Source organism: Hakea prostrata, chromosome 7, assembly GCF_041222555.1.
Source record: "Hakea prostrata isolate BN-2017 chromosome 7, UWA_Hpros_2, whole genome shotgun sequence".
NCBI lineage: Eukaryota > Viridiplantae > Streptophyta > Magnoliopsida > Proteales > Proteaceae > Hakea > Hakea prostrata.
Window position 1 is genome coordinate 42,596,797 of NC_142606.1, and position 24,608 is coordinate 42,621,404.

A 24,608-nucleotide genomic window follows, 5' to 3' on the forward strand; every position below is an offset into this window, starting at 1 on the left:
GTCATGTGTCCCAACATTTAATTATATTGTTGAAATCTATTTATAAATCACATAAAAAAATTGATTGATGTGAGTGATAAATGGATTTCAAACATTTCATGGGATGTTGAGATACATGGCACACATCTACAAGGAAATTGATGATCCATTTCTAACAAGAAAATGAATTGATAAATTTCCCTGTTGGCCCCGCGTGTGCTGTAAGTGTTAGATTGTGCGGGCCGTTCGATGTGCGCCAGACGCAACGCTGTAGGATGATGGCCCATGCCTTCGGCATACCCAAGCTTCTGCCAATACCAGCCTCCTAGTGCGTCTAAGAATGAATCTAAACAAATGCAACTACCGTACTTTGTTTAGTTGAGTTGATATTTGCAAAGCGAAAGTGTTTGATCGCTGGAACCTGGAGATCATGGAGAAGAAGCCGCTTTCATGGCTGAACATGATCGTCTCAGAGCCGTATTACCTCTCTCATTTTCTCCTGTTCTTCTCCTATTTCGTTGTTCGCAGCTCCGCAGCTCAAGTGCTTTCACCTGAAAGTATCTCTCGTCTCCTTCGTTGGGTAATCAATCTCTCTACCTTCAATTAATGACTTGTTCAAATCTTTTGCATTATCGAGATAATATTCTCGCATCAGTTTAATTACCAAGTATGGTAATTAAAAGTATTTCTCCATTATCTTGATCAACCAGAAGGGGTCGAAATATTTCTTGACTTAATTCTTTAATTTCAACATTTTTTTAAAATTTATTCACTTTGTTATAGTTGTAATTTATTGGCCACTAAAGTTTGTGGTCCATGAAATCATACTTTTGCAGGAAATTCAAGCAACATTGGCGATTACAGTTTATATTGTTGTCAAGGTATGGTACGCCTGAACACATGAGTATTTTCTTTAGTGTTTTTGAATTTCTCTTATCATCTGTTAGTATTTCAACCTCTCTTAACTGGGCTTTTTGAAGAAAAACAAACACATTCCTTGCTTACTACACAGCTTGTAGTTCAAATGGATGCATGATCCTTGCATACATCAAATAGCTGAATTCTAGAATCGATCCAAGCAAAGTGACTGGAGCCATTTCCTGTATCTGTGGTTGAAGCAGGTCTGTGCTAAATTTTGACCAATTTCACATGTTGGCACTGTACTAAGATGCATTCCATTAAAGCAGCACTATTAGATAATCTGTGACATCAAAGTCCTCTTTGTGATGGCTTTTGTCTGCATTGCCACGTGAGCTGTGGTGCATTTACGGATTTTGACACGATTCTGAACCTCTTTAAGCCATGGTCATGTTTGCTAAGCTCAATTGTTTAACAACTTCATTCAGTTTATGTCCATCTTTCTGATAGTCTTGCAGGAGTAATCTGATTAGCATGTATCACAAGGCCATAGAATTTGAGAATGCATGAGATGTTTTCATGTAAAATCTTGACTATAGTGGCTGCCTAGATGACATGATAGGGGGTCTTACTGTAGTACAAGTAGATGCCATAGCTTTGTGTAACCCCCCCCCCCCCCCACCCGCCCCCAACAAAAGAGTGGGGTTGGGTGGGGGCACTCTAGAGAATAGTTATGTTCTTGGAGTTAGGTTAATATGTGTTCCTATTTAATGATATGCCCATGTTTAGTGTCGTTTCTGCCTGAGGAAGTTCAAGGACTTGTTAAGTTTATTCTGTGTATTTCTCCGAGCTAATGTTAGAAAAGTGAGCTCATGGGAAAATAAATTTTAAATATTATTCTACCTTGATTCTAGGGATAATCCCATTGATCTAGAACTAATTACATCATTAATTTTCGGGCAAAGTCCTAAAAAGTTAATCTTCTGTTCTCTTCCATGGGGAATGTACTACAAGAAAATTCATCCCATAGGCATGGGGCATCTCTTCTTTATGGTAGGCAAAAGTCAATCACATCCCTAAACCAAAATGTGCACCGGAATGAGATTGATTCAGGTCTTATTAATCAAAGAAAGTGCAGAAGTTAATGGGATAAGATATGCAAGCCTCAAAGCCTCAAGCATTGCTTCTTCTCCAGATGATGATTCCTCTGTCCACTTTAGGACAAAGCTTTGAACTCACAGTGTGCAACTGGATCTGACTCCAGACCTTACTTTTAACGAATCAAAGCACAAAACCTAAGTCAGGGATTTTCTGTGGAAAAGTCACATAGATTTTGGTGGGGGTGGGGTGGCAGGCCAAAACACAGAATGCTCTATGTGCCGCCCTCCCTTGCTGCGACTATATAGAGGACCCCTGGGGCTTTTCAAGTCCTATTGTGAATCAACAAGCCTGGGCTTGTAGACTGGTTCGAGTTCTTAAGTCTTGTTTTGTTTCAAATAGCGAAGAAGTGTAATCTAATAGGGAATATGTTAATTGATCCAAATCTCTAATTAAATTAATGTACATAAATAACTAAATAATTGTCTGGTTACAAATGCCATAGAACTCTTTTTGTAATTAAATAGTCATACCACATTCCAACAGTCGCAATATGAAACCCTGTGCATGTGAAATGTTACTGCAAACCCCCATTCTATAATGGGCCCAAAGAAGAAAGCCTATGTGCATGAACCGAATCCAAAAACGTGGATGAACATTTAAAAAAAAAAAAACATACAATAAGAACTACTTTTTATATGAAAATAATTTTTTGCAAACCATTTAAGAAACGGTGCTGGATCTAGATATATGTTTCGATCATGCACAAGGATTCCAACTAATGTTTCCTGTGTTGGCTGGTGGGTACCATGTCAAGTAACATTCTCACTCACAATGTGTTTATTCATTCCTAGAAGACTGGCCTAGGATTGCTTGAACTTTGGTCATTGGTGAACCTGAGAATAAATTCCTACATTATTGTAACAAGTGTCCTCTAAGTATGAGGTCAGTATGGCAGATTTCTATCCCATACACCCAACTGACAGTAGCACGTTATGGAACCAACAAAAGCAGATTCTTCACTAATGATGCATACTCACATTTGTACCCTATCCCTATTGTGAGTCCACATACCCAGTGTGACAATCGTATGATTAGGGAGGTAAAATGTTGAAGTACTGCTTTAGAGATATTTGACGGAGTAGAATCCCCTGATGAAACAACATGCTGAAGGTGAGAAAAAACTCACTCAGAGTAGTTACGCTTTCTCCAGCTAACGAGTGTCCTTTTATGTGCTTGTGTTCAAGGTCTAGTCCAGAAAGGAATTTGGAAATGAAGAATTCATTATGCTGAATATTAGTGGTGATTGGCTAAAAGACATTCAGTTCTTCCGTCATACCTTTGGAGGTGCTATAATAGTCTTGCAATGGTTTACCAGATTGCTGAAACTGAAAGAGTTTCTCACAATGTCATAGAAATGAGTCTTATTTTTCTCTTGGGAATATGTCCCAAATCATCCTACACTCCCTTGGCAGTAGAGTGAAACATGACGTTGATTGCGATGTTTGGTTCCATACTATTCCCCAACTGTAGCTTAATTATTGTATTGTCTTTGGACCAAGTCTCATAGTTATTATATTTAGTAATGGGAGGGTAGTCTGAATGAAGTATAGTTTACCTTTAGCCAAAATATATACCCAAACAGCCTGGGCCTGTAAAACATAATTGGAACTAACTTTTAGCTTACTGGATGTGACCTGAATATTAAGTTCAGATGAGAGTGAAGAGATAGATGTTTCTGTAGGTGCAGCAGATGAATTGGCAGCTGGTACAGCAAAATATAGGACCCAAATATGATGGACAGCTAGTCAATAATTTACTCTTACTATAGCAGTAGCTGTAGTCTCAAGATAGTAGAAGTGAAACAGAGTAATCTCCTATTTACCAGAAGAATAAGAAGCTGCTGTTGATTCTGGTAAATATGACACCATGCATAAACTTCACGATACCTTCCACCAGAAGAAAACCAAAATACAGGGTTTTAGTTGATTCTGTAAACAGGTTTAGGGACCAAAACTATGGCAGTAATAGTATGAAACTCAGATAAACATAGATTGATCATGAAGGCAAACAGTAGTATTCTGAACATCGAACATCAATTTTGCAGCAGTAGATGACTTTAATTTATTGATCACTGCAATAGAAAGCATTAGAGATACTAACCAATGAACATCAAACATCAATTACAGCAGTAGAAGGCTTTGGTTTATTGATCGCAGCACTAGAAAGGAGTAGAGATGCTAAACAGTGATTGCAGCAACATATTTATCGTTGTCCAGACAACTCAAAAAAAACCAGCATAAAAGCATATTAATGAGAAAAACAGGGGCTGTCTTGTGCAAAACCGGGTCTCCTTGTCCTATAAAAATTATAACCCTCTGGGTCTCCAGAAGTAGTAATGGTAGATTACTTCAGGTGTCTCTTCAGAGAAATTCTACAACTTAATTATGGCAGCAATGTCTGTGCACCAAATAAGGAGAAAAAGGAGAGAAAAGAAAGATAACCAGAGGCAATAGAATATGGTGAAACCCTTAACCTAATTACAGAAGCCCTGATACCATGATAGAATTCAGATTCCTGTGATTAGATCAAGAGCAGAGGGGGAGAACAAAGAAGACTGAGAAGAAGATAAAGGAAAAGTCCTCCGCAAGCAAGAAGAGGAGCCTGTGATTGTGGGTCTTCTCCGATCGCAGGTCCCTGATTTATATTAATTTTAAATCATAGAAAAGTTCCATACTGCTCAACTTAAGTGATGGCAGAATTACAAGGAAACTAAAAGTGAAATAACCCAATCTGATCCACAACAAGCAACGGCAGAATTGCCCTTGTGATTACCGTTGCTTCGACTCTAATGTTCAGAAATATCTTGTTGAGCTGGAGAATGCCAATTTTTTGGATTGGTTGTACTCTGTGAAGTTATCATTGTGTAGTAGGGGGAAGTTGGGATATAATACAGGTTTCATTAAAGTCTCTACCATGACTGATTCCGCATACCCTGAGTGGAAGACTGAGAACTCTATTCTGATAACTTGACTCATCTTCTCTATGAAGCTTGAGATTGATAGAAGATTTGTGCACAAAAAAGACTGCAAATGCTATATAGGCAGTGTCTGTAAGACATGATAGAGTGGGTGATCCTGCTAAAATTTATAAGCTTCTGCGAAAGTGATTACTATGAAGGAAAGCAATCTGAGCATCTCTAGTACTATAATACTCTCATTGGCCTTTGGCTGGAATATGGCCATTATAAGATCTTCAACTTACTAGTTATAAAGGTGTGACTAGGGTGTATTGAACTCTTGAGATAGAATGACTTCTTATTTTACTTGGAGGGCTGTATCTTGAATTTGAACCTGTTCAGCTGCAAATATCAGGAATATCACCCCGTCCATCCTTGGATGAGACTTTTAGTTATCTTAACGGTGAGGAGACTAAGAGGCTTTCCACATGTTGTGGCAATTCCACCCTGAAGGTAATGAGTGACTCCTACAGCACACCCTTGTACAATGCTCAAGGCTCTAGGCTGAGTAGCAGGAGCTACTTTTAACTTGTTGTGAGCCCAAACAATGGATTCAATAAGTTCTTGCCCCTCTGAATAGAAACATTAAACTGAAAGCCTATAGAAACTGAGCACCTAGGGAAAAAAGGCCTTATGCAGATAAGGAAGAATCATAAGACTGAATTACCTGGGATGCCTGTGCCCATAAAAAATCGTGGAGTCACATATTAATAGTAATGGAACTTTGTGCAAAGTTTCCTTTTGTGATATGAGTTACCACCCCTTGATCACTTATGCTACCCCAAACATCTGACTGCATTTTCCAACTGAAATGGAATATTACTACTGAAATTGCATTATTCATCCAGAAGAGACCTACCCTGCCACCATTATTCCATCTTTAGAACCGTCACTTCCAGTTCTCCCGTGAAATGGCCAGGTTGGGGAAGAAGCTGAGGACTAGTTGAAGTGACAGATACTGGGCACTTTATGGTTGGCTTGTGGCAATACCTCAGGTCTCTGAGGTGATTAAAGAAAGAAAAGGGGAGGGGGGGGGGGGGGGGGGGGTGGGGGGGGGGGGGTTACAGCCTGGTTGGGATTTCGGGGAGATCGCCTTTGATTCCCTTTTTTTGAACTTTGACCCCCCGAAATTCTGAACTTTTGAGTTAGGACACAAATCTTGAGATTTCTATTGAAATCTTTACCATTTCCAATTTGACCCACATTTCCTTTCAGCTTGGCATTGAAATGTCCTAATTTTGCCAAAATTCTTTCCATGGGTTTAACTAATGTGTGTTTGTTCTTTATGTTCTGCTAAAGAAATACTCAGATTTGTTTCAATGTGAAAGGAAGTCTGAATCATCTCTTTACTTGATTTAGGCTTCCAACAGAATTTTATTGATGAATTACTGTTAACTTGTTCAAATTAAATCCAGTTCCCTTCATGAACAACTTCTCCTTTTGGTGAAAAAACAAAAATTTGTTTTGTTCAGTACATTTGCAGGATGAAAGAGAAAAAGCATTAAATTTTTCATAATAATATTCTTTTTGGGTTTTCCGACAGATGGTCAAAGAGGAGAGTTGGGAAGCTTTCTTTGCAGATACTCTGTTTTATGGAAAGGTATTGCAATTGTAGCATTAGAGGTCCTTTTCATTTTTTTATAGTTTAAGTTAGAGAGCATTAATATGATCTTTATGCCAAAATCTAATCCTTATCCATTATATGCGTCCTTGCCATATGAAAATGTAAAGAAGTTTGTTACTCTTCAACATATGTGTATGTCCGTTCCTTCTAACAAGAGTGTGCTTTTTCCAGGGTTTGCTTCTCGGAGTTGCTTTGATCATGGACTATTCCCTAGCTTTTTGTTACCTTGTGGGATTCTTAGGTACTCTTCAATTCTGCCCTGGTCAATGGTAGAAAAAATTGGACTGTCTCAATACACATGATTATGTGACTTATGTCATTACACTGACACCTATGCGGAAAGTCTAAATTCCAAATAGACATAGCATTCATGATCGATTGTTCATTTTGCTTTAGCTTGTCCTGTAACCTGAATGGTATTCAGAGCTGTGCCTTGTAATTCAATCAGTGGTTCATGAGCCTGAAAAGTGTCCCTTATAACATGTTTTTGGGACTCTTGAGTTAGCAACAAGGAGAAGGTACTATGAAATCCAGGGTATGTAAAAATTTGTAAATTTCGATGATAAGCTGGTGTTTAAGGCCTCCAGATACTTTTTTTGGGTGCTCCTGACACGAAGGAATGCAAGAAATGTGCAGCATGACATTTTCTTCTGCTCTATTCATAGATTTGGATAGTTGATGCTTTGATGGACCTTTCCATTGTATATCTTTTTGTATATCCTTGGAAATTCCCCTTTTTCTTAATGTCTTGGAACACACTTTCGAACTTTTCAAAGAGAGAAAAGTAAATATCTGGCAATACATTTGTTGTATGATCTCCATAGTTCTCCTGAAGAATATCATTCTAGACTTTGGGCATCAAAGTCCACTGAAGAATTTGAGAGTGGATGTCTTTGTATATTCTTTGTCCTGTTTTACTCAACAATTCTAGCAATTCTTTCTTCTCATGTTCTTAGACTGTAAACAGGAGTATCTTCTAGAGCACCTTACGGTCCTTACCTATTACTGAGGTGAGATGCTTGGCCATGTAATTGAGGCATCTTTTACCTATCAAATTCTGCACTTGGAATATATCAATTAAGTTGTACTGCCTATTGACAGGGGTTTGGCTCCTCTCCAGGTAGAATATTTCCCAGGGAATGCCCAGGGAACTCTAAGAAGATGCCATGTGTAAGATGCTCATCTGAAGGCTATGATAAAAACCTCTGTTTTTAACCCTACTTGAAACCCACAACACTGTGAGACCCAAGTATCTCCCAAAACCCGATTACGTTCCAAGTTTCCCTCCCTTTCCAAGCTTCTTCCCTTCGTCTTCTGCATCAAAGTCACCAGCTCGGTCCTTGCTGCGATTCTCACTTCTTTTGAGAGGTAAATCCAAGCGATGGTAGTTTTCGAATTTGAAAAGAAGAAGACTCACAAGCGACAACCAGCAGCAATGCAGACTGTAGTAGAGACTTTAAAGGCCGAGAGCTGCAGCTTGCTGATGATCAATTCTTCAATGCAATGATGCCTCAAGAGTGAAGACATGGAAGAATTTTTTTTTTTTTTTTGTGGGGGGGGGGGGGGGGGGGGGGGACAGCTTACCGTTAGACGAACTGGAAAAGAGAAAAAGGAAGAGAATGAAAAACAAGAAGTTGCAGCTGCAGCCTTAGCTGTGGGCAGGTTATAAAAGAAAGGGGGGGAAAATAAGATACCATCAGAGTGAATATATATATGTAAGATCAGATTCAATCATGGGTAGAGGAGGAGGGGGGAAAGCTGAAACAGCAAGCCAGTAGTGAAAGTCGGGTGCGGAGGGAAAAAAAGAAAGGGAAGCAAAAAAACCAAGTTCAACCGAAAAATAAAAAAAACAGACCAATAAAAAGCATAATAGAACAGAGGAGGAAGAAGAGAGTCTGGGAGTAAAAGACAGCACCAATGGAGGAACCCAAAAAAAGAAAAAGAAAAAAAAAAGCATAAAAAGAACAGAGGAGGAAGAAAAGAGTCCGAGAGCGAAAGATGGGAGCGGAATTGTCACAGAAAAAACAGAGAAACTAAAAGCGTATCAGAGGATGAAGATTGAACAAAACAAAACAAATGATAAATAATGATAATAAACTTATGAGCATGGTTATTAAAGCGGCAAAGCGACCAAAGCGATTGGGGCTCCTTCTTGGCGATTAGGCGACTAAGCGGCGCTTAGGCGGCAATAAAGCGACCAAAGCGGTTTAGTCAATATTTTTAATATAACTACTTTTTAATACAAATACTTTTTATAATAAACTAAAGTACTAAACAAACATTCAACAATCACATTCATAAAAATAAAAAATAAAAAAAATTCAAGAATCACAATTATGAAAAAATATCTAAAAAAAGAATAAAAACATAACTTCAACTCATCAAGCATCATAAGATTCATAACAATAACTATGTAGTATGTACTATATTAGTAATCAATGTGAAAAATGAAAATGAAAGAAAAGTAGTATGTACTATGTCAGTAATCATTGAATATGGCTCATGCTTCGCATTCTGTTGCCGACAGGCATTTTGGGCCTCGATTCCGAAATGACTCACATATTTAAATTTATATATGGAATTGTAGAATAAATTATGATTAAAAAAAAAAGAAGAAAAAATAATATACACAAATTACAAAATGTAAAAAGCGGCTGCTTTAACATCTAGGTGGCAACATGGCGCAAAAGGCGGCAAAGCGGTAGTGCCTATGCAAAAAAAGGCAAGAAATCAGCCCGCTAGTTAAGCGGTCACAATTTAAGCGGTTCAAAAACCGCTTTGCCGCCTAGGCGGCCGCTTAGGCGCGCCTAGGCGGACGCTTTGATAACCATGCTTATGAGTTACGAGAGAGTCGAAGATGAGTAGAGGAAGACAGCCGCCTAGTCTTCTTCGATCTTCAGTATTCAGTTCTTCTCAATTCTCGCCTTCTCGGTTCACAACTACACAATGTCTTAGATTTCTCCCCAACATCTTCAAGATTTTTCCCTCTCATTCTCGCTTGTCTGTTTTTGTTTTTTCCTTTTTAGCTATCATTGGTGCAATTGATGTTGATGACAAGGAGAAACAAGGGTTTCCAAACAAATTTACCTCTCAAAAGACATGAGAATTGCAACAAAGAGGAAACCTGCAAACTTGATGAAGAAGACGAAGGAAAGAAGCTTGGGAAGGGAGGGAAACTTGGAAACAAAATCGGGTTTGGGAGATATTCGGGTCTCACGGTGTTGTGGGTTTCAGGTAGGGTTAGAAACAAGAGTTTTATCATAGCCTTCAGATGAGCATCTTACACGTGGCATCTTCTCAAAGCTCACTGGGCTCTCGTTGGTAGATATTCTCCCTGGAGAGGAGCCGAACCCCTATTGATAGCCACCTTGGATTCCTGAATTAATTTATTGATTACCCTCTTCTTCTCACATGTAGAATTTGTGTTTACGTTGTTAACCAATGCCCTTTAGTCAACTCTTAGGACACCAAACCCCCTTTTTCCAGTAAGGCATTAGCACCCTCAGTCACTTAGCATGGTCTCCAGGTCATTATCTCATTCCTACTTTTGAAATAATGCTAATCACCAGATTCTGAATTAGATCCAAATGATAAGACCTTGTCTCCTTAGCTCGCATAATTTGCCAACCATCTCAATCTTCTTCCCTATCCCTTTTTTAGGATTTGTGAAATCCAATACGTTGTGTCCATGTCAATGCATGACAGGTTGGACTGTCACTGGAGTAGCAGATACATGTGGGTGTGATTGGTTGAAATCTTGTTACTATGTTGTTCAGTATCCATGTTTTGAGATTGAAAAATTGACCGGGATGTACAATTTTGAATTTAATTGCAATCTGAGCTTCGTACTGAGATACTGTTACGTTTTGTATTAGAATTTCGTAGCAGTATTGTGATTGGTCTGATCCAATATCTTTCTTCTTGTTGATGGTTTTTCTTCCAGTGCTGTTTATTACATCTCAGCAACCACCTTACCATGGATTAGGTATGGAAAAGATCTGTTATTCCTGTTTTTATTCATTTTTATGTTTTGTGTGTGTGTTTGTGTGTGTTTTGGTGAACTATTTACTGTGCCTCTGCTTCTAGGTATTTGAATAAAATGCTAAATTAATAAAGCCATACTAACTTCTTTAAAGGATCAATATTGAAATGCTGCTGGGGAGGGGTTCTTAGGGTTTACGGGGGAAAGTGATTTTAGTGGAGTTTTGCGTCTAAAAACTAGAATTGACATCTTGAACAACGGTTGGCAGAATGCAATTGTGAAAGGGGAGTCATAGACATGAATAGATGGATGCAGGTCCAGGATGCTTGGTTTTCCTTGGACTCCTCAAAAGATGTCCTTGGCACTATAGTTGCCTAATAAGGCAAATCCAGTAGCTTGCATCTTGAGTAGAGGTTGGATTTAGATGACAATCTGAATACAAACAAGATTAGAGCCTGAATCTGTATATCTAATTCGATTATTTACGATTTCTGCCTGGATTTTATAATATAATTGGCTAGGGGTTCGGGCTTTGGCCTTCTTATAGAGCACGTTTTTGTTGTTGATGTTGTTTTTATCATGGTTCAAATTTCGAAGTCCATCTTGCTAACTCAAAAATGTGAGTTGGCAAGAGATCTGGGAGAGGTTTTGCTGAGTTGGTGGAATTTTCCCCCAACTTAGAGGGGTATTAAGAGTCACTTGAGGCTGAAACTTGCTGTTCAACCTATCGAACACATTGGTAAACTCCGATTTATGAAAAAGAGAAAAATCTAATGTAAATGTATGTCTCACTTCAAAACCCAAGTGTGAAACCACTACACCAAAGTGATACTTTAAAATGGCCTATTATACACATCTTATACTCATTAACACTCAAAATAAAAAAAATTAAAGGAGTCTAATATGTTACACATGTTTACATTCAAATTTCAAAGTTTAAATGATAATCCAATCATCAAAATTACAGCTCAAGAATCAGTTCTTGAGACTTAATGTGCTATAACCACTTCATGTTGTTTGGCGTACCATCTCGTCTTGCTAAATGGAAAAAGAGAGATATCTCACGAGATCTTTGGTGATATCTCAAGAGTTCTCCAACCATGGTTTCAATGTATTTGAATCCCTTGAGCTTCTATGAGATTCTCTTCCATCAATGAGAAGTTGTTCTTTTTGTGCAACCCCCAAGAAAAGGGATATTATGAAAACCATAAAAGAAAAGTGAAGTTGAATGATAATGAAAATTCAACTGACATGAATAATGGTAAACATGAGTTTTGAATGGTTATACTTTAGTTAATCACATGAATTCTACTCAATGCTTGGGCTGCAAATTTTATTATCTTTGTTGGTATGATGTGAAGCCCATTGCTGTGTGTGCCTTTGATTGTTTCTGGTATTGGAAACTCCCATTTTGATTCAGTATTTTGTTTCAATTGACTTATCTAGGTAGTTCAGTACAGTTGACACCTTTACAGTTGGAAACTTTGTTGACTGAAGGAAACACATCAAAATTCTGGCTGGTAATTCCTACAAACCTTTTAATTTAAATTTGCTTAGCTGGTAGAATTCTTTCCAACTTAATCACGTTAGCTGATGATTGATTCTCAAAATGGGGATCTTCACAAGGATCCTAATTCACCATTAGAAAACTATTGGAAGTCTCAATATCTACTCATCTTTTACTTTTACTTCGGGAAAACTTGATTTCACTTTCAAAAGAGTGGTAGACCTTTAAAGTGTCGATCACTTTTGGTAGTTGGGAGGGGTACATGACCTTCGGGTACCATGTGGGTACATTTGTGTCATCAACCTAGATCTTTCATCTTCTAGTCTAAGCGTGTGATCAATACTACCCTATGATTATAATTTCTCTTTATTTTATCTTTATTTCACTTAATATGGGGCAAGTTTGGGATAATTTAGGATTTTACAATGCCCAAAACGGGATGGGGTTGTGGAGGGTTGGGATTTTGGGATTGAATTGGGCAAAATTAGGGCTTACCAATATCTTAGATGGGATAAATTCCTTGAGATGGGAAAAGGGTCAAAAGGTGTTGGAGACTCGGAATGGATTCGAAAAGGTGGGAATGTAGGTAATAATATGGGGATATGATCCCCCAAGTTTGATTGGGGGGGGTGTTGGGGGTTTGGATGACTAAATTAAAAGATATGAAGGTTCTTGTTATTAGGGTCTTGGAAAGTATGAAAATTTCAAGAAAATATCTATATCTTGAAATTGGATGGTCATAATGGGATCACATTGGGGATTGAAGCTCAATAAGGAGGGGGGGGGGGATGAGGCTTTAAAAATCACTAATTATTTTCTATTCTATACTAAATAGGAGAATATTAGTAGAAGCTTATATGTAAGTTTGGAGTTTTTGTAGTGCTTTTTAAGATTTTTTTGAGTATTTATTGTATCAGGCATACTCTTTGGAAGATGTCAGACATTACTTGGAAACACAAGAGGGCATTGACAGCTGATAAGAAAAAGAGTGGGTGTAATTATTGCAAGAAATAAATAGGAGGTGGGACCACTAGATTGAAAAGTTCATCTGGTTAGGTGGAGATAGGAATGTAACAGGTGCCCCAAAGTGCCCTTAGAGATTAAGAAGGCAATAGCCTCATACTTGGCTGGTGGAAAGCAAAGACGGAGGAGCCGAGGATGCTTGCCTAGAAGACCTTGAAGAGCTAGGAGCAAGGAAAAAATTTCAGTCGAAACAGGAATTTTGACCTTGAAAAAGGCTGAAATTTCGGTCGAAATTAATGATTTTTTTTTTTGAAAATTCGAATTTCAATTTTGGGTCTCATATGGACTCAAAAGTATTGGGATTCTTGCATTCTACCTGTTTCAAGCATAATAAACACTATGAAACTACTAGTTTACCAAAAAAACCATTGCAAATGTAACATTCAAGTATATAATATAAATGAGAAGAAGCAAGAATTTTACCAATTATAAGTCTACTCTATTCCATGTCTCCCTCTTCCATTTGCACCCCATACAAATGGCACTACAAGTCTACTCTCACATACATTAATTTCAAGCTCATACATCTACTATACATATATATTTTTAGCAATATACATAATTTAAAAAATAATTTTTAATAAAATAAAAAATAAAAACAATAGTAGGAAGACCCAAAAATTAATTTTGACACTACAAATTCATAGATCAACACTTTAAAGTAATCATACTTAAATTTGGAAGCAATCCAAGAAGATTTAAGGCACAAACAAAACAAAAATAAAAAAATGAGGAAGTTAGTTACTCACCTTGCAAGATTTGAAAAAAATCCACAAATGGAGGGCCAAATCTAGTATTTGAATGAAATGGAGTTCTAAAAATTAGGTGACAGAGGGATGAAAGCAAGAAAAATAAAAATAAAAATAAAAAGTCGAAATCTGTTAAAATCTCAGTGGCAATATGGGTCGAAATGGCCGAATGTCGAAATTCTGTCGAAAATACGAAATTTCGTGTCGTATCGACCGAAATTTCATATCGTTTCGGTCGATACAAAACATTTCATGTGCCTGTCCTTGTATTTCATTTCGGTTTTGAAAAACTTAGACATTTAGATCGAATTTTCTTCTATGCTTCTTGGACAACTTTACATTGATGTTATGTACATTGAATAAGATATCTAAATTGACTTTTTATGCAAAATACAGTCAATGTGTTCTTTATACTCTAATTAGCTTAAATGCAAAGCCCCACCCTAAAATACTCTCTAAAACCTGTTGAAACTTCATGTTAAAACTTGCACAAAAAAGTCATAAGTTTCTTTGAAATTTCCCAGTTTCCCACCTAGGTTTCCCATTTCACCTGGTCGAAACTTGAGTTTCCCTCGAATTTTTTCTATGATAGTGACACATGCATTTGTGCAGTTGATCATTTTAATGGGATGGGTTGTATTCTAGCTATTTTAAGGAAAATGTATTTATGACATTAAAGGTTTAATCGCCTTAATTTCTATGAAATGTCCGTAAAGTATAGTGATGTGTGCGATTGTGTAATTAATTTTTTTAATGAGATGTGTTGTACTTAACTAATCTAGGGAAAATGAAGTGGTCCGCTCCTTTTTCCCTCTTCCTGCAGTTGCATCAGGTCGCAGCATGCTCCTACCACCCCCTCAGCACATGTTAGTCCATGTATTCCAGCGCCATGCGTTAATGGGCTTTGGTTCTTGATGCCAAGAATAAATAACTCCATGCCACCCTTTTAACCTCCCTTGCCCCTCCACACCTACTTGCCTCGCCCTCGTTTCCACCTCCTTAGCAGTCGATTGACTCAATTCACACCCATGTAGATCCCTCTCCTTCCCTGTTAAACCTGCAGGAATCAATGCCCCAAATCCTCCAGTCAGCTCTCTGATCCATTTTGTCAGACATTCTCAAAACCTCAACAAACTTCAGAATCTGAACTAGTAATTAATAAGAGGAGAATAGCATATGTGGTCGATTATTGGGAAACATATTCTGCCACCTTGTCCCTGTAGGCAATCAATCCGAATGGAGAAATTTCTTGCAAATACAATAATCACCTACTGTTCCCGAACCCAATTCTGCATCTTATTTAAGAATCTGTTTTTTCTAGATTTTTGTTTTAATAGATACTCTTCTCTAAATTTTGATGAGCCCATAAAACCACCATTCCTAATGCCTCTAAACCTGGGTTTTTGTTACTTTTATATTGGTAAACAGTTTGTGTTATATAATGGAATTGAGTACAGGAAAAGGCTATCTCCTAGAAACCCCAGAGGTTGTAATCCTTTCTTTTTGGGTGGTTGGGGGATGATTCCAACATGGGAGCGGTGTCTCACGCAGGATTAAAATCCCAGTTGCAATTTTTGATAAACTTGTGCTGCATCCATTATAATTAGCTCAACTGTTAGTAGGGAATTCTGCGGCTCCCTGTGCATTTCCACCTGAACACCTATAATGTAATTCTCTGGTTGTTTTTTTCTTTCTTTCTACCCAAACATGCGTAAACTACTTTAGGAATCTTCTTCAATGATTTTCTGTTTAATACCTTGCATTTCGCATGGGCCTTGGACTTTCCAATATATAATGTCAATTTTCAGCTTAAAGTCAGCTCTGATGGATATCTCAAGGAAACATTTACCAATGCAAAGTTTCAGCCCCTTATGAATTGCTTGTAGTTCCATTGCTATACTGACAGGTCCTCTCCTCCTGCATAAGCCACTTAGGCACTCCCTTTGTGTCTCTAACCAATCCTCCATACGTTGCTGCAAAGTTTTCTAGTGTATCATCAAAATGTAAGCTGGCAAATTTAGATCTGGTCTGATCCAGGAGCAAGCTTTAGGAGCCTACGGATAAAATCTGGATTGGTATCGCATCTTAGCTATGTGAGTAGATTTTGCATCTCTCTCACCTGAGATGGGAATGGCTCCATGTTTAGTTTTGAGTTCTGACATCATCAGTTGTTGCTGCTAATATGTACTCTTGTCCCTGGCTTGTTGCTGAATATTCTGTAGTTTCTTTCATTCAAAAATTGCTGTACGATAGGTGCTAGTTGACTCCTGAGAAATCATAATTTCTGTAGCCTAGATGGTCAGAGTAGGTTTCCTACTTTCCTTTAAACTTGAGTGTTTATTCTAGAACTTGAAGCCTGTTAAGATTTGCACAAGTTTGGATACAGTTGCAGACTAGATTGGATTGCTGCAATCTGGAGTTTCCTTTTTTCATACTTTCTATTTTTCCTTTGTTTCTATTTCGAGTACTTTCTATTTTGGACAGAATTTTCCGTTTGAGTGAGCAGAATGATTTGTTCCAAAAGTTTGTAATTGAGGAATTGAAGCTATAAATAAAGGGCCTGCGATTCTGGGAAGTTAATCCAGAATCGCAGGGTGCAGTTATTCCCATCTGGTCCTACTATCTTCTTCATTCTCGCATCCTGTTTGATTCTCAGAGTGTAGTTCTAGCATGGTATCAGAGCGCGTTTAATCAGCCTAAGGACTATTTGTTCTCTCTCAATATTCTTTGTTTTTTTTCTTCTACCTCATGCGCAACCACCCCTTGCTGCATTAATGATATATTAGATCCTTTACAATTCATGAAGTGATCTATGTATCTGCTATTACCATTATTGCAAAATATAGAGATTAGTGAAGTTTTTTGGATATGGGAGGACCTTTTAATGTGCTACAGATTTTTGCCAGCCTGAACATCTATTTTGCTTCCAATCAACTCTATTTTTCTTATTTGGACTACATCTATTGCCTGGACGAAGTTTGTTTGATGTGATTTCTTCAACTACTACCACTCTTTAATTGGTTTTATGTTGCCATATTTGATTCATGCCGATGCCGATGCCGATGCCGATGCCTTATTTGTTTTGATTTGTAATTTGTTGAATCAGATTATTTTCTTGTTTCTCAAAATATTGAGAACACATTGTTGGTTATTGCAAGACCAAAGTAGTTTTACCTCCTTCCCTAGTTTTTGGTAACTAAGGTTGAATATCACATTCTATTTTTCTGTTTTCCTTAAAAAAAACTTTTTTTCCCCCCTCCTTTGGCAGTTTTTTTCTTCTTTCCTAATTGAGGGATGAAGATTATTACATTACTTACTTGCTTTATCTGATTTTAGCTTTTCTTTACTCAATTACCATAAATTCTCTTCTTTTATGGTCTCTTATGCCCCATGATATTCTTTGATCTTCTTGGGTTTCCTATTTATAATACTTCTAAATTTGTTTTCCCATTATTACTCCTCCATACAACACCTCTTTCCATTATTAGTGCTCCACTTATTACCTTTGTTTCCAGCATAACTTCTCCTTTACTTACTTTTTATGCTATTCTCTATTTGGAGACCCTCGGGGGGGGGGGGGGAATTTGGACTCCTATTACATCAGCTTGTGAGTCTAGTGCATACATAATTGCATTTTATAATCTACAATGAGGAGAGTTTAGGAATTATTTCTTAAATTCAGACTTGCTAGAAGAATGAAGACTGTATCTACCATAAAAGGGCACATTGGAGATTCTTGCTTGGGATCGTCTTGTACTGGATATTGGTCGTCATTAATTGTCCACGTGTAATGCTACACGTGAGGGGAAGAACGGAGGCTTATTGTATATCTATTCATGTTGTTCTGAAGGATATTATTTGTGAAGATTTTTGTCCTCCCAGGATGGTATTCTACAACAATACCTGTACCTACTGACCATTACCTGTTTATTTGGTTTGTAGTAATCTATACTACCTTTACCTATTAGTTAGTCTGTAGTAACCTATACTATCTTTCCTACTTGGTCCCTAGTAACCGATACTACCTTACCCACATGGTACGTAGTAACCTATATTGTCTTTTACCTTACCCACTTGGTCCACAGTAACCAATACTTCCTTTTACTTGCCCATACTTCACCTGCTACTTGCCTTTTACTTACCCATACTTCACCTGCTACTTGCCTTTTACTTACCCATACTTTACCTATTACTTGCCTTCTTACAAATTGCTTATATGGACATTATAGTTGCAGTTTTGAAGAATTAGTGTGGAGAGTCCTCCCTGCTATTGGCATTATTTGGATAGCACCTTTGATGTTGCTATACTTACGGATTTTATTCGTCTTCAATGTCACCAATTGTTCTCATTATTGGATGGTTGTTCGACATGAAGAATTAATTCTTCTTTTTTAATTGATGTTGATTGTCTCCTTGGTGAAGTTCTTTCAATATTTATTGATGTCTGCTATTGCTATACGGTTCAAGACTGGTGTTACTTTTCAAGTTTATTCTTATTTGTCCAAGCTAGAGCTTTCTTTGTGTACACTCCAGCTTGAGGGTGAGTGTTAAGATTTGCGCAAGGGATACAGCTGCAAACTAGATTGGATTGCTGCAATCTGAAGTTTCCTGTTTGCATACATTCTATCTTTCCTTTGTTTATATTTGAAGTACTTTCTGTTTCTGTTTGTTTCTTTGGACATAATTTTATGTTTGAGTGTGCATAAAGATTTGTTCCAAAAGTTTGTAATTGAGGAATTGAAGCTATAAATAAAGGGCCTGCAATTCTAGGAAGTTAATCCAGAATCGCAGGGTGCAATTCTCCCCTGCTGGTCCTACTATCTTCTTCTTTGCTTTCTTCATCAATCTCACATCCTGTTTGATTCTCAGAGTATATTTCTAACAAACTTGTGCAACTCCCAAACTTTAGACTGTAGCTTCCAAACTTGTGCACCAAGGCTGCTGCAATTCTCAACACTCTCCCTCAAGCTGGTGTATGCACAAAGAAAACTCCAGCTTGGACAATACTAATAAACTTGAAAGGCAACACCACTCTTGAACCATGTAACAATAGCAAACGCCAATAAACACTGAAACAACTTCACCTAGGAGATAATCAACACTAACTAAAAAATACCTTTAATTCTTCATGTCGAATGAACCATCCAATTAACAATCGGCGACATTGAAGACGAATAAAATCCATAAGTATTGTAGCATCAAAGGCACTATCCAAACAATGCCAGTAGTAGGCCTCCACACTATTTCTTCAAAATTGCAGCTCCAATGTCCAGATAAGCGCTTTGCAAGAAGGCAAGTAGTAGGTAAAGTATGGGTAGACAAAAGGCGGTATTGGTTACTGTGGACCAAGTAGGTAAGGTAGAAGATAGTATAAGTTACTGTGGACCAAGTAGGTAAGGTTGTATGGGTTACTATAGATCAAGTAGGTAAGGTAGTATGGGTTACTACAGACCAAATGATAGGTAAATGTAGTATAAGTTACTACAAACCAAGTAGACACATAATAGTAGGTAGGTAAAGGTATTGTTGTTGAATACCATCTTGGGAGGATAAAGATCTTCACAAATAATATCCTTTAGCACACCTTGAATAGATAGAATAGTCTCCATTCTCTCCCTCACGATGCTACATGTGGACAATTAATGACAACCAATATCCAATACAGGACGATCCCAAGCAAGAATCTCCAATGTGCCCTTTTATGGTACATAGTCTTCATTCTTCTAGTAAGTCTGAATTTAAGAAAAAATTTCTGAAACTCTCCTCATGGTAGATTATAAGATGCAATTATGCATTCACTAGACTCACAAGCTGGTGTAACGGGAGTCCATCAAATAAAATGGTTAACATATATGCTCAATAGCAATTCTGTAAATTCTGACCACAAAGAGGGATCTACCTTTCAAAATAATCCTAATGGCAGTTCGGGAAATTCTATATTTTTTTTCCTGTCTCCAAATAGAGAATAGCATAAAAAGGGAGGTAAATAAAGAGAGGCAAGTAACATGCCTTAAGCAAGGACCAAGTCGTGAGAAATATACTGAATAAGTAAAGGAGAACTTATGTTGGAAACAAAGGTAATAGGTGGAGCACATAATGGAAAGAGGCTTTGTATGGAGGAGTAACAATGGGAAAACAAATGTAGAAGTAATTACAAATAAGGAAACCCAAGAAGATCAAAGAATATCATGGGACATGAGGGACTATAAAAGAAAAGAATTTATGATAATTGAGCAAAGGAAAGCTGAAATCAGATAAAGCAGGTAAGTAATGTGATAATCCTCATCCCTCAGTTAGGAAAGCAAACAAACTACTGAAGAGGGAAAAAAAAAGTAGAGGTTTTTTGAAGGAAAATAGAATGTGACGTTCAACTTTAGTTACCAAAAACTAGGGAAGGAGGTAGCACTACTTTGGTCTTGCAATAACCAACAATGTGTTCTCAGTATTTTGAGAAACAAGAAAATAATCTGATTCAATAATTTATGAATCAAAACAAATACAGCATCGACATCAGCATGAACCAAATATGGCATCAGTGTTTCTCAGACATAAAACCAATTAAAGAGCTGAGCAAATTTCGTCCAGGCAGCTTAGTTTGCAGCTGTATAAACTTGTGCAAATCTTAACAAAGCCCTTATTGCCTGGCCCTTTTCTGTCCTCCCTACTAAACTCCTCCCATCGTTTTATCTTCTAGGAACTTTTTAGATTGCAAAGATAAAATTCCATTCAATATTGGAACCTTCGACTATCCAGTGTACTTACTGCAAATTTGTTCAACTTCATAATCCGAAGAAAGCAATCTTTATTTCATTGTATTGCACATTTTTTCTTATATATAAAATAAATAAATAAATAAAACCTAACTGCTGTATCTGCCAGACACTGGTATGCACGTCAAATACATCAAACCTGGATTCAATAGCCAAAGAAAAGAAATCACATCAACTGACTCTCTCTGCAAAGTTATGCAGTCAGGAAACATATTCTTGCAAATTTTGAAGACCTATAGTGGCATAGCCTTCGTAAGATGGTTAAAATCTCCATAACTACTTTCTGGCCATTCTATGAATATTTTACCATCATAACCATTGCTACCGCTGACCAAACGGCCACCAAGAATAGAATATAACTGCCAGATGCCTCATCACTGTGAACATAAAATATTATTTATGGTTTCCTCCCTGACGTTGTATGTTGGTAATTGGTTGTAAGTTGTAACTCTAGTGTTCGTTTATCAAATGTAATGCTATTTTGGATCTTGATTTGTTTGCTGATGTGCATCTCTGCATTGATGTCTTGAATGATATGTGATTCAATGAGTTTGCTGAAGCCTCATATTCATGATTTCTTGATAATGATCTCAACTATTGGCAGGTTGAATTTCGAGCTTTGTGTGCTCCTACTTGCATACGTTCAAGTCGTTTGTTTCCTGAACTCTCTGTCACGTAAGTTTCTTACCCCATAGTGCATTATTGGCCAATCTATGGTAGCATGATAGCATCCCTAGCAAATTATGACCATTAGTTTGGCCCTTTCCTCATTTTCATCTGCAAGTAAAATTTAGGAAGACTTTTGGGAGGAGCTAGCAATTACAAATTTTAACCAGTTCCTCTCCCCCACGGAGACTATGGAAAAATATGCTGGGAGTGCTGGGGAACAACTCAGTCCCTCACATCTCGATGCCATTGTTCCAAATGTTGCCCTTGAATTTGAGAAGTGTTACACTCTTTTCCCAGAAAGAGAAGTAAAATATGCATGTTTACTAGATCAACTATTTTTCTTGCAATGTTGGTGCTATTAGTTCATCATTATTGATTCAGCTTTCATATTTGTTTTTCCTTGCAGATATTCAAACAAGAACTTATCTTTTGGTATAGTGGATCTTGGGCTCTTTCCAAATGCAGCAGAAAAATTTGGAATTTCACCAGGAGGCAAGTTAATCATAATATCTTGAATGTCATATTTCTCATATGAACACACTTGGGCTTTTCATTTAACATTTCACCAATTTTGTGCAACACCATATCAAGCTTTTTATCTTATTCTCTTTTCTGATCCATTATAAATTATTTTTATACTTGCAGGCATGGGCATAGGCCAACTTCCAACATATGTATTGTTTGACAATGCAGTGGAGGTTGCACGCTTTCCAGATGTTGATTTTGATGCAAAATCTGCTCGTACTCCTATTACTAAGGTAATTTCCTGTGAACCATTTACATTACACGCATGTTTTTGGATATGTCCACCGACTACTGGCAATCTGTTGGTCTACTAGTTATGTTTGGCACCTAAAATCCAGAAACTAGATGTGACGAAGTAGGACCTAGGAAACCAGTCTTAGCATGAAGAGGAAGAGAAAGAAACACTGCTTAGAGCATAGTGTTGTGAGAGCCTTACTTTGTCTCAGTTTGGAAATATGAATAATAAGGTGAGTATAATATACCAAACAGAAAATATCCAAACGTAGTTATGTATGAAAAAGGAAACTAAACAATAGCAATATTTGAAACAACTTATGGTAGACACCCCAAGGATCATGTATTAAATATCTACGCTAAGACATGGTGTACATGACCCATTGGTACCCCCATTACTTATGGTTCATTTACCCTCTAACAACTTAAAAGTGGTAGGCAATAAATTACTCCCCCTCAAGCTGTAGTGCATATTAAGCTCCATATCACGGCCTTAGTGCTCGACTAAGCCAACTGCGCTAGCACTTAGCACACAACTTGTACTTACTCAGCCTTTAACCCAACTAAAGAGTGAGTAGGAGAAAAATGGAAGAGAACTTGAGAGAAAGAAAGTGAAAGAATGCTTTGTATTGCTTAACTCTTACAAGTTTACAACTCGATTGCTTTACGGATTCTACACAATAAGACTCACCCTATTTATAGTTACACTAGCGTACAATGAATGGTTAGGATATTTGCATGTGTCCTCTGTAGATGGAAAACCTTATAGTATTTTTATGGGGGAGTTCTAGAGACTAAATATTTTACCTCTTACAAGCTTACAACACGATTGCTTTATGGATTCTACACAATAAGACTTACCCTATTTATAGTTACACTAGCGTACAATGAATGGTTAGGATTTTGCATGTGTCCTCTGTCGATGGAAAACCTTATAGGGTTTTTCTGGGGGAGTTCTAGAGACTAAATATTTTACAAGGACTTAGATTCCTGTAGATTCCTTTCCATGTGTAGACTCTTCTAGATAATGGGCTGGGCATGGCCCATTAGGAACCTTCTTGAACTTGGCCATGTGTGGTCCTCACAAACTAGACTTGTGGACCTAAGATTGAGCGGGCTCTGACGTTCTCCCCCACCTAATCTGTCTACGTCCTCTCGTATCTTGTTCGTGGACCTTCATTTTTGCTCTTGGAACTGCCACAGAGAGTCTGCCGGTTCCCAACTCACTTCGCTCTCAGGTAGTCCCTTCCACTTCACCAAATACCTATTGAATTGGAGGTACTCCTTGCTTTTGGATGACTCAATTTGCAATCATATACTCCAACTCCTTGTCATAGGATGAAGTCACTCATTGGTGCTCTTGTTAATGTTCCACAATTTTGGTCCTTTATGTCTCCATGGTATGGATTGAGTATGCTTGTATGGAAGACCAGGTGAATCTTGAGCTTAGGAGGTCCAGCTAATAAGAAACCTTCCCTACCTTATTCACAACCTCGAACGGGCTTTCATACCAACGGACCAACCCCTTGTACACCTTCTTTAGGGACTTGAATTGTTTAGGTAGAAGCTTCACCATGACTAAGTCTCCAACCTTGAAACTTGTGGGTTGTCTGTCTTTGTCAACCCACTTCATCTTCTTGGTGGCTTTGTCTAAGTACGACTTAGCCACATCCACCTTCTCTTTTCACTCTTTAGCAAATTTGTACACCAAGGGGCTCTTCCCCGGGTAACGCGTCACCACTGTTTGTGGCGTCAATGGTTGTTGCCTTATGGTGATCTTGAACGGGATTTTGATTAATGGGCTCATTTGGAGATTGTAAGAGAATTGAGCCATGTCGAGTAACTGGGCCCAATCTCGCAGGTTGGCACTATCAAAATACCTTATGTATAGTTCCAATAGCCAATTTATGCACTCTGTTTGCCCATCCTTTTGTGGACGGAAGCTTGTTGAGTGTTGTAATGTCGGGCCCAACAATTTGAATACCTCATTCTAGAACCTCCCCGTGAAGCAAGGGTCACAATCACTTATAATTGATTGTGGCACTCCCCAATACTTGAGAAATAGCCTTGCTGCCTCCTCTGCCAAGCAATCCCTTGGTGCCATCACAAACCTGCCAATACTTAGAAAATCTGTCCACAACCACCATAATAGACCCACAACCCTCAGACTTGGGTAGAACACTTATGAAGTATATAAAGACACTCTCCCAAGCTCGAATAGGTGTAGGAAATGGCTCCAACAATCCCCTTGGTTGTTGTTGCTCCACTTTGCCTTGTCGGCACACAAGACACATTCTTACATTGGCCTCAATGTCATCCCTCATTTGAGGCCAATAGTATATTGCGTCCAATAAAGCTAGAGTGTGCTGCTGCCCCGGATGACCAGCCCACTTGGTGTTGTGGCATTCTCGAATGAGATTCCTCCTTAGGTTGTTCCGCTTAGGAACATATATTCTCCTCTTCCTAGGGTCAAAAACCACATCTTTCTCCCAAAACCTCCTTACCTTACCCTTTTTGGCTAAGGAAAGTAGGCTCTTAGCCATAGGATTTGCTCAAGTCCCTCCTTTATTA

The 24,608-nt window shown here is 38.0% G+C and overlaps 1 protein-coding gene across 1 annotated transcript in view; it reads left to right on the forward strand.

Annotated features, from left to right (window-relative positions):
* The first annotated feature begins 248 nt into the window (after nt 1-248).
* The window catches only part of LOC149011218 (Thioredoxin superfamily protein), a 38,609-nt gene continuing 14,249 nt past the window's right edge, over nt 249-24,608 (forward strand). The window contains exons 1-9 of the mRNA XM_089161298.1: nt 249-559; nt 816-860; nt 6,498-6,554; nt 6,750-6,819; nt 10,522-10,563; nt 12,007-12,080; nt 21,214-21,284; nt 21,685-21,770; nt 21,924-22,036. Coding sequence (XP_089017424.1) covers nt 410-559; nt 816-860; nt 6,498-6,554; nt 6,750-6,819; nt 10,522-10,563; nt 12,007-12,080; nt 21,214-21,284; nt 21,685-21,770; nt 21,924-22,036 — 708 coding nt within the window. The 5' untranslated portion in view covers nt 249-409. The remainder of the gene's footprint in view (nt 560-815; nt 861-6,497; nt 6,555-6,749; nt 6,820-10,521; nt 10,564-12,006; nt 12,081-21,213; nt 21,285-21,684; nt 21,771-21,923; nt 22,037-24,608) is intronic.